At 38.2% G+C, this 10,466-nt stretch overlaps 1 protein-coding gene across 1 annotated transcript; it reads right to left on the bottom strand.

The window, feature by feature from the left end:
* Window positions 1-4,226: 4,226 nt before the first annotated feature.
* Window positions 4,227-9,853, bottom strand: LOC124857618 (sialic acid-binding Ig-like lectin 14). Its single transcript, XM_047348934.1, has 9 exons — window positions 9,767-9,853; window positions 9,204-9,572; window positions 7,794-8,096; window positions 7,462-7,719; window positions 5,963-6,265; window positions 5,631-5,888; window positions 5,436-5,526; window positions 4,803-4,842; window positions 4,227-4,694 (listed from the first exon to the last, which is right to left on the bottom strand). Exons 1-9 carry the CDS (start codon window positions 9,843-9,845, stop codon window positions 4,467-4,469), a joined length of 1,929 nt encoding a protein of 642 aa, XP_047204890.1. The 5' UTR covers window positions 9,846-9,853; the 3' UTR covers window positions 4,227-4,466.
* Window positions 9,854-10,466: the final 613 nt, after the last annotated feature.

Raw genomic sequence — 10,466 nt, 5'->3', positions numbered from 1 at the left:
TGTTTGGTGCAACGAGATGTTGGTGGATGGAGCGAGACATGATGTCCCAGATGTGCTCAATCGGATTCAGGTCTGGGGAACGGGCAGGCCAGTCCATAGCTTCAATGTCTTCATCTTGCAGGAACTGCTGACACACTCCAGCCACATGAGGTCTAGCATTGTTCTGCATTAGGAGGAACCCAGGGCCAACCGCACCAGCATATTGTCTCACAAGGGGCCATCCTGGATGAGCTGCACTACCTGAGCCACTTGTGTGGGTTGTAGAGTCCGTCTCATGCTACCACGAGTGTGAAAGAACAACCAACATTCAAAAGTGACCAAAACATCAGCCAGAAAGCATAGGTACTGAGAAGTGGCCTGTGGTCCCCACCTGCAGAACCACTCCTTTATTGAGTGTGTCTTGCTAATTGTCAAAGATTTCCCCCTGTTGTCTATTCCATTTGCACAACAGCATGTGAAATTAATTTTCAATCAGTGTTGCTTCCTAAGTGGACAGTTTGATTTCACAGAAGTTTGATTTACTTGGAGTTATATTGTGTTGTTCAAATGTTCCCTTTATTTTTTGAGCAATTTATATATATATATATATGTTTGCAGTGTTAATGACTGTTAGGATTTGACTCTATCTGAGTTGTGTTTTCACAGTAAGAGAGTAAATAATCACAGCAATGTGTTAAATTAACATTTAGTGGAGTTATATGAGCCTCCAGTGTTGACCTTCAATAATTCACTACAGTGTTAAAAAGCATAGGAATCAGAGTTGATTTGTCATCACAGTAGAGTGACGCAGTACCACTCCTGGGAATCATATTTACTCTGCAGAGTTATTTATCCTGTAGTGTTAAGTTTTATTAACACTGTACGGTTTTAGCCAGTGTTAATTTTTTTACTGAATTTTGAGTTAATTTTACTCTGAAATTTTAACACTATGGAAAGAGTTAAATTAACACCAAGGACCAAATAGACTTGGACACAGTTTTAAATTTAACTCTTTAAGAGCTGATTTTGCACTGCAAAATTTGCATCGCACAAACTACAAGTCAGAATAAAACCCAAACAAAAACCCAAAACACCCTCATTTCATGACCCAATCAGCTTCATTCGGTCCACCTGCTTCATGCCAGTTAGTCTTTTTGTCTCACCTGCATGTGGCACTATATATATATATATATATATATATATATACATATATATATATATATACTATGCAGTTCTGTTTGCTGGTTTCTACTGTTTGTCATGCTAAGCCTCTCCACGACTGTGTGTTCATGCCTGTTCACTGTAAACTGTTGCCACACCAACACCTATCTACGTTCAGGTCTGCATCTGCTTCATCCAGCCTGCTGCAAGTTCTCTTTTATATTTTTTATAATTTTTTTCCATCTCACTGTGCTTCTCCTGCCTGTCTGTCTGCATTTGGGTCCTGCTCCAAGAACCACACCACATGACATACCTTTAAATAACTAGGTCAGTCAGTCAGTCAGTCATTTTCTACCGCTTATTCCATAGTGGGTCACGGGGAAGTTGGTGCCTATCTCCAGCAGTCTATGGGCGAGAGGCGAGATACACCGTGGAAAGATCGCCAGTCCATCGCAGGGCACCACACAAACAACCATGCACACACTCATTCACACACCTAAGGGCAATTTAGAGAGAACAGTTAACCTAACAGGCATGTCTTTGAACTGTGGGAGGAGCCAGAGTCCCTGGTGAGAACCCACGTACGCACCAGAAGAACATGCAAACTCCATAACTGCTGCCCTGCAGCAAGGCCTTCTGCTAGGCAGCAGTCCTACCAGCTGCGCCACTGTGCAGCCACACATATATACATTAAAATATAAAAAAATATACAAGGCAGGAGGAGGGGGTGGCCAGATCTGTTAATGTTCTTCAGTCCGACAACAACACCTCCTTTGAGGAGAGCATACGGTCAGAAACTGGTGTGTATAAAACTCTCCATTTGTTCATCGGTCATACAGGAAGTAAACGATTCTAACTGGACTTCCTGTAATGTGATTATCTTGGAACAAAGTGATGATTGTTGTGTTTATTTTCATCTAACCTTTATTTTTTCCTTTCTCAGCAACACCGACATCAAGCCGGCTTTCTTTCCCACCTCTACAAATTAAAAGACGCGATGTTTCAAACTGCTAGCGAACTGTTAGAAGAATATTAGGTGAGAAATTTGATCTAATTCAATTAATTTATTTTTTTTAAGAATTAAAAAGAAAGTAAAATGTTTTTCTTTCTTCACTTAAATAAATAATGAAACAAGTGAAAAAAATAAATTTGAATGATAAAAGACAAACTAATCTTATTTTTGTTTATACACAATTTCTTCATATGAGTCCCACCATTGAGATTTTATGGAGGCAAGTCCTCCACTTGCTCGCGGAAGAATAAAAGGGTGAAAATTTTTTCATTTTGTATCCATACTTTCATTTTTATTTATAAGTTATAAATAAATTATTTGATTTTTATTTACCTAGAAGGAGAAAGTCGGGGCAGATCTTCCAGGACGACAACGCGTCAGACCAATTTAAAAAGGTCATCCCCATCACAGATTGATGCTGAAGATCTTGTGTGGATGAGCTTGATAACTTTTTCAATTGTAAGCGAGATTTTTCCAACTTTTTTTTAAAGCTAATAAAAGTTTTTAAAAAGAGAGTGTTTTTACAATGGGAGATTCAGTCAAACAACATCCTAAATGAACAAGAAACAGCTGTAAATCAGCAACCGCAAATAAACCAGATTGTTACAGAATCAGATTTTTAGACTTTGCTAAATATTTCTAATGAGATAAATCAAATAATTTCTCCAATCATTGGAATATGCTCTCAGAAAATTAATCCACCCACATTTGCCCCGCCAGACCCTGTCAGGATTCAAATAGATAATTTCTTCCAGCTGTTGGAACATGCTCTGAGAATTAAAGAACGAAGTGTTTCTCAGAACCAACATAGTACTGCAGGCCCGTTAGAACAGCTTCAAAATCGATTTGAGAATTTTTGAGACCGTTAGAGGGCAGACATCTGGGGTTAAGTCACCCTAAAGGCAACATCTGTTTATCGTAAACAGAAGAAGAGAAGATCACCTGTGCTTTGCCATCAGTTTAGCTCACGCATCTGACCACAGTCTCACCGATGCACAGGCTGTACAACGAGAGACAGAATGGCAGCGTCTCGCTGGTCTTACAGATCAGACACTTGTCTCCCCTGATATCTGTAACTTTGAGGAAATGCTGAACAAAAAATTGTCGCTAAAAGCCTTCCTATGGAGTAATTACGTCTACAATTATCGATTGTCCCCTTTTACCGCAGATCACTTGCATTATTGCGAAAGATTTTGTCCTATCTGCAACAATCCATCTTGTTCCGAGCTAAAATTTGTTCCGATTGTAACAGAACCTCATGTGATCTATTGTGTTATGTCAGGCATAAAATGCATGTTAGTGCTTGTGATAGCATAAAGAGATGCCTCAAATGTCAGAGACCTTATTTAATTCTTTTGACTACGACCGAAAAACCACACATTTGCCAGCTCCAAAAATGTCCCATCTGCAATGAGATATTACCTGCAGACTCAGATGAAACCATTAAAAATCACATGTGTTATATTCAACTGTGTCAGGAAAAGCTGAACGACAAAATAACATTTGTCGATGAGAGGAGAGTACACATTCTTTTTCTGATTTGCACAAACAGATAAAAGGAATCGAATGGGCTGCTTATGGCCTGGACTTTATCCGTGATTTTAACCTGCACTTTGTATCAAGGGTTTACATTATTGATCACAACAGGCATGGATTTGATTTCTATCTGATCCTAGAAGCCATGGTTCAGTTGGGAATAAAACCTTCTATTGTAATGCAGGTAGCAAGACTCTCTGCTTTACTGAACCAGACTATAAATTAAGATTTGTTGACAGTTTAAGTTTTCTTTCAATGAGACTTAGTGCAATGCCTAAATCTCTGCGGTTTAAAAGCTTTTCAAAAGGCTATTTCCCTCACAGGTTCTCCTCAGCAGAAAACCTAAAGTATATTACGTTTAGTCTGTAGCAGCTAAAGTGAATGTTAAATGAAATAAAAAAATGAGGCTGATAGTTATTTTTATTTGACTATTTCAATATAAGATAAAACATTAAAGCTTATGACATATGTCATCAATAATACAAAAGATATCAGTAAATGCAGCTTGGCTGTAAAGAATATATCTTAACATTACTTTGTGTGGATCTGCTGTTTTTGTCATTTTAAAGGTTAGTTTGGGTGATTGTGATGGTTACGAGCTGCAAATCGAGAACAAGAATTAGAGAAATTCTTGTTCTTGAAAAGAATTACAAAAAATTTGCTTTTATTTATTTAAACAAAATAGTAAAATCTGAAATCATGAACAAAACTTTCTGTCTGAAACATAAAGTAACTCATGATAGAAATAAAACGTAAACATCTGATCACACAACAGAAGTTATTCTTTCTTCACTTCAGCGTAGAGACTCTCTGGATTGTCAGCTGTCTGTGTTGAGACGTTTTCTGCCTGGATCTGTGCGTACACCGTCTCCTGCTGACCCCTGTCCTGCACTGAGATGAAGGAAACTTCAGGTGTCTTCTTCAAGATGATCAGTTCCCCATAATGGAGTTCAGCTTTTGGTCCACTGTCTGATATCTGATCATAAACCTCCACACTTGTTTGACTCTGTAGAAAAGTGTAGAAAATGTGTTTATTTTTAGGCTGATTCTGTTAAAAATCTACAGACCAAAAATTCACTGCAGTGCTGTAAAGAAAAACTGAACATTTCCCCACCTGAGTCTGTTGCTGAGTTGGACGTTTGGACCTAAAGCACCTGGAAGACATTAGAGCTGTTAAATAAAACTGAGAGTCTAGAGTAATCTGAGACAAAACATTGCTGGATCACATCAGATTACTGTCTAACTGAGTGGCATTGCTGATGAAGATGAAAGGACAAAACCAGAAGGCTGAAATAATTGATCTTGTTTTAGAGAGAAACTGTTGCATCTGCACAAAGAAGTCAAATAATGTGATAAAATTGTTGCCATACAGAAACAATCCATACTGTTACGTTACCAGGCTGGAATGAATAAAGGAATACATCTTTTCCTGAAGTAACATAAATAATGGCTCTCATTTCAGATTCAACGTGTCCTTTTATGCTAATAAATGTGTGAAATCATTAACCAGCATGAGCATTATTTTAATTGTAAAATGAAAAACACCATCTCTATCGTTTCCTGGACAGCAGCACAAAATTAAAATTATATTGGTATTATATTACGTTACTCTCTTGATCCAGAAGATGTGTGGTAATATAAAAATTGTTTGGACTAGAAGGTGATTCATTAAGTTCTCACATTGATCTCAGGTTTAGCTGAAACATCACTGTTAGTGTCTACATTGTGTTGGAGGTCTGATACTCACCAAACTGACACAACCAGGCAAGCAACAAGGCAGATGGCTGCAATAACTCCTGCTGAGATTATCACCCACATTAGACCCTGATTCAGCGAATCTTAAGAGAAAAACAACATCTAAATAAAAACAAAAATAAAATAGCTAATGCTGAAAATTAATTTTTAATGGTTTAAAATAGATTCAATGAGGTCAGATATCTACCCTTAATTTGAAGACTGATCCTTGATGACGTCTCATTACCCAGATCATTTGTAGCCACACAGTAAAACTCTCCTCCCTCAGTGACACTGAAGCTGTAAATCTGACCCACAGATACATTAATGGCTCCATGTTTGCTGTTCCTGAACCAGGTGAAGCTGGCAGGAGGCTTGGCTCTGCTGGAGCAGTTCAGCTTCACCCAGCTACCTGCTGACACCAAACCCGATGGACGGATGGATGCTGAGGTGTTTCTAGGAGCATCTGAGGAAAATGGGACACATTAAGTTTATTGATCAGAAATAGATGAACCATGACGTGCTGACAGGATCACTTACATGAAACACTGAGAGTCACTGTTGTCTCTGCTGTCTTGTTTCCTCCATTCACAGGATATCTGGCAGAACATCTGATGTTGTATCCATCATGTGTGTCTGACAGAGTGATGTTCTCCTGGATTTTAGTTGTAAAGGTTCCATCTGTGTTTTTCTCTGTTTGTCTGTGAGAGTCTTGTTGGAGATTCCAGGTGAGTTCAGGAGGTGAGTGTGGACAGGGAGTCAAAGCTGAGCAGGTTATAGTGACAGACTGATGCTCCTTCAGATCACCACCAGAGATGTTAATGCTGGGACTCCAAGGAGAATCTGGAGTTTATACATCGGAGATTTAATTTTACTGTGAGCAAGTCCAAATCTATTTAGGTTTAGTTTTATTCATATAAATATATGCAAATAAAACTAGATAGAAAGAAAGAATAGATGGATAATGGTCCTCTTGAAACATTAAATTGTGTCCATATTTCAACCATCTAGTCGTTGATTCTAAGTGAAATTAACATGTTTGATATTAAAAGTATTTCCTTCTTTCTAATTACATCCTCTCTGTAATGCACCAGTATCACTTGTGACCAAATATAGCCTCAGCATGATGCTGCCACCACCATCGTTGACAATCAGTACACTCTTTGATTTTAAAAACCCCATTAATTCCAGCAAACATTATTCTTGTCATTATGTCTAAACAGCTCAGTCTTTGTCTCCTCTGAACATTAAACATGTTTCCAGAAAGCATTTGGCTTGTCTTTGTATACAGCTACAGGTTTCAGTAGAGTTTGAAGGTGAGGAGTTCAGAGAAGACTATTTTCTTTTCCTCAGCACCATATCAGTCTATGTTGATATGAAATTTGCTTCACTGTGAACAATGACACTGGTGGTCCAGTTTCTTCATGTTTATAACAGGCCTAAAATTGGATGGTTCCAGGATTGGTCCTAAAACATTCATTTCATCAGTGGTAACAGTTTCAGTCTGATGATTAAAACTTTGCCACAGTTGAGTGTTCCAGAGAGCATTGATCCTAAACACATAGAAATCGTTTTTGAATGGATAAAGAGGGCTGAGACTATGATTCTGGATTGGTCTTAACCTCTGCTAGATTAAATGAGTTCTACCATCTTTTCTAAACAGTGGTCAAATATCCAGCCAGAGTCATGGCAGAAACCTGTAAAATCATCTTATTTCTGTGTGGATTAGAGAAAATCTGCAATAAATTTAAACTTTTGCTCTCAATTTTTAGCTTTCAAATTAACTGAAGTTGTAAGTTACAAAATATTAAGACCTTGAAAAAAGCTAATTTAATGCATCATTAAAAACCCAAAGATAGTCATGCTGATGATGACTGTGTGTAAACTTATAATTAGCACTATATATATACTGATCTTTCATAGAGCAGCTTCTGAAGGTATTGTTCTGTGTTTCTATCAACAAAGTACAAAATATAATGTGAGACAATGCACATATTTAAAGAATCAGAAGATATGAAGCAAGAAGCAGAAACATTTACCTTTAACACCAACACAGATCCTTGATGACGTCTCATTACCCAGATCATTTGTAGCCACACAGTAAAACTCTCCTCCCTCAGTAACATTGAAGCTGTAAATCTGCCCCACAGATACATTAATGGCTCCATGTTTGCTGTTCCTGAACCAGGTGAAGCTGGCAGGAGGCTTGGCTCTGCTGGAGCAGTTCAGCTCCACCCAGCTACCTGCTGACACCAAACCTGATGGACTGATGGATGCTGAGGTGTTTCTAGGAGCATCTGAGGAAAATGGGACACATTAAGTATATTGATCAGAAACAGCTGAACCATGACGTGCTGACAGGATCACTTACATGAAACACTGAGAGTCACTGCTGTCTCTGCTGTCTTGTTTCCTCCATTCACAGGATATCTGGCAGAACATCTGATGTTGTATCCATCATGTGTGTCTGACAGAGTGATGTTCTCCTGGATTTTAGTTGTAAAGGTTCCATCTGTGTTTTTCTCTGTTTGTCTGTGAGAGTCTTGTTGGAGATTCCAGGTGAGTTCAGGAGGTGAGTGTGGACAGGGAGTCAAAGCTGAGCAGGTTATAGTGACAGACTGATGCTCCTTCAGATCACCACCAGAGATGTTAATGCTGGGACTCCAAGGAGAATCTGGGATTTGAGATTAACCGTAAAAACACTGAAAATAGTCAGATTATTGTGAACATCTCACAATAGTGAGGTGTTCTCTGTTTTTATTTAGGGCTTCTGTCCCAATGAGATTAAACATTCATTCATGCTACAACATTTACTGTAGAGTCTATGAAATAGTTGTGTGAAACCTGGCTATAAATTTGTTCTGAAACTATCAGAAGCACCAAAATAACTAAAGAGTGAGATATATAAAGTATAAAAAACTAAATCTTTCAAACTGATGTTCAAGAAGACTTTGTCTCTTCAGGTTGTGTTTCTCCCTCCTTCCAAACTTACTGACATGGTACCACAAACCACACTGGACTATAAGATCCACTTAAATATACAGTAGATCTTACTGTATATTATATATACCGTAGAGACTGTACTTCCTGAGGCAACTCAAGAAGTTCAACCTTCCACAGGAGCTGTTGGTCATCTTCTACACTGCCATCATTCAGTCTGTCCTGTCTTCATCCATCTCAGTGTGGTTTGGCTCATCCACAAAACAGGACAGGTCCAGACTGCAACGAATAATCAGGACTGCAGAGATAATAATCAGGGCTGAGCTTCCCTTCATCCAGGACTTATACAGGTCTAGGGTCAAGAAAAGAGCTGCCAAAATCTCTACACAACCTGCATATAAACTGTTTAGAGTTTTACCCTCAGGCCGCCACTACAGAGAAAGTTTCTTCCCCCAGGCTGTTTCTCTGATGAACATTCAATAGAGTACAGAACAACAGCATACAGATGTTGCAAATGCAACTTTTTTATTAGATATGTGTATATTGAACATTGTAAATTGTAAAATTTGTATATTCTGTAATGCAAAAACAGAACAAAAGAGCAAAGTGTACCGGAGGCAAATTCCTTTTTGTATGTACGAACTTCGCAATAAAGCTGATTCTGATTCTGATATAAAAGATACACATAAACTGGTAAAGGGCTTAATAAGAGATGGTTTTATTACTGGTGAAAACAGTTGCTAATAATCCTTTGAAGTTTGTGTCAGGGAGCTGATAATAAAGACAAAGCTAGAAAAGTATTTCTGTAACTTTGTGGAGTTGAGTAGAGTAAAACTCTTACCTTCAACTGTTATCTGAAGCAGATCAGAACAAGCTGTTGCCATGTAGTCACCATTCTCGATTCTGAGGAAGTATTCGCCTGCTTGACTTGTTTTTATATCAGAAAACAGAGAGGTGCAGTTTTTCTGACTCAGGTTTCCAGTAATATTTACTAAATTTGTGTCAACCCCATTATTGATGTTATAAATATCATTTCCATTTTTAATCCATGCTCCACAGGTTTTGTTACTACTGTCAAATACTTTGCTTCCTGGTGCAGCTGTGAAGCTACATGGGACGTTCAAGCAAGATCCATTCAGTGCTGCAGTCGGCTTTGGTGTAGTAATGGTGATGAGTGGTGTACTCCCACCACAACTATTAGCATAAATACCTGTAAAAACAAACTAAAGATGAAAACAATGTGGAGCAAAGTCTTCCTACAGAGAAAGTTCATGATCCACTAACTCCAGTTCAGCTGCAGCATGTTACATGTGGAGCCTTTAATCAATATCAGGATTTAATACTTCAAACTAGAAATAATTCATGTGATGTTTCTAAATGAATGGAAGTGAACAAACAGCTCACCTGGAAGAAAGAAGACACTCAGTAACATGTTGACTGTCAACACGTTCTCAGACAGAGCTGCCATCAAACCTCCCTTCATCTCTCAGGCTGGAAACAAGATGGAAACAGCTGCTGAATTTCAGTGTTTTTAACAAATTATGTAAAAAAAAAACATCTTACAGCAACTTTCTATGTAGAGCTCAAGAATAACTGTAACATAGCTTTATAATAAATTGAATGTCAGTCAGTCAGTCATTTTCTACCGCTTATTCCATAGTGGGTCGCGGGGAAGCTGGTGCCTATCTCCAGCAGTCTATGGGCGAGAGGCAGGGTACAACCTGGACAGGTTGCCAGTCCATCGCAGGGCAACACACAAACAACCACGCATGAGTGTGTGTGTGGTTGGTAAATTGAATGTATTATTTAAAAATTGTTTAAAACAACAATTTTTAAATAAAAAGCATCACAGTTTTATAGCAAGGAAAACCATGCTGTCATAAACATGTAGATTTTAAAAGTTTTCTTACCAGAATAAACTGCAGATAAAACAATGAAAAAAATCTAAATCTGACACCGCGTGAATTTCAGTTACGGACTAAAACATCCAAAGAGCAGCTTCTCTATTTGAAAGAAAAAGTCAGGTCAAAGCCACCAGGTGTGATATTTATACTTCCTTATTTTTAAATCAGGATGTTATTTTAAACACTATTTTTTGTCACAG

Source organism: Girardinichthys multiradiatus, chromosome 21 (genome assembly GCF_021462225.1).
Source record: "Girardinichthys multiradiatus isolate DD_20200921_A chromosome 21, DD_fGirMul_XY1, whole genome shotgun sequence".
Lineage (NCBI taxonomy): Eukaryota > Metazoa > Chordata > Actinopteri > Cyprinodontiformes > Goodeidae > Girardinichthys > Girardinichthys multiradiatus.
Note: the sequence above shows the minus strand (reverse complement) of the source record. Positions and strands in the feature narration are given on the sequence as shown.

Bases quoted from the DNA above. Each gene is read 5' to 3' on its own strand.
- LOC124857618 (XM_047348934.1), bottom strand. From the start codon at position 9,845: ATGAAGGGAGGTTTGATGGCAGCTCTGTCTGAGAACGTGTTGACAGTC. The intron at 5,889-5,962 runs GTAAGTGATCCT...CATTTTCCTCAG, and splicing joins AGTGACTCTCAGTGTTTCAT to ATGCTCCTAGAAACACCTCA. The intron at 4,843-5,435 runs GTGAGTATCAGA...AATGTCTTCCAG, and splicing joins TGCCTGGTTGTGTCAGTTTG to GTGCTTTAGGTCCAAACGTC.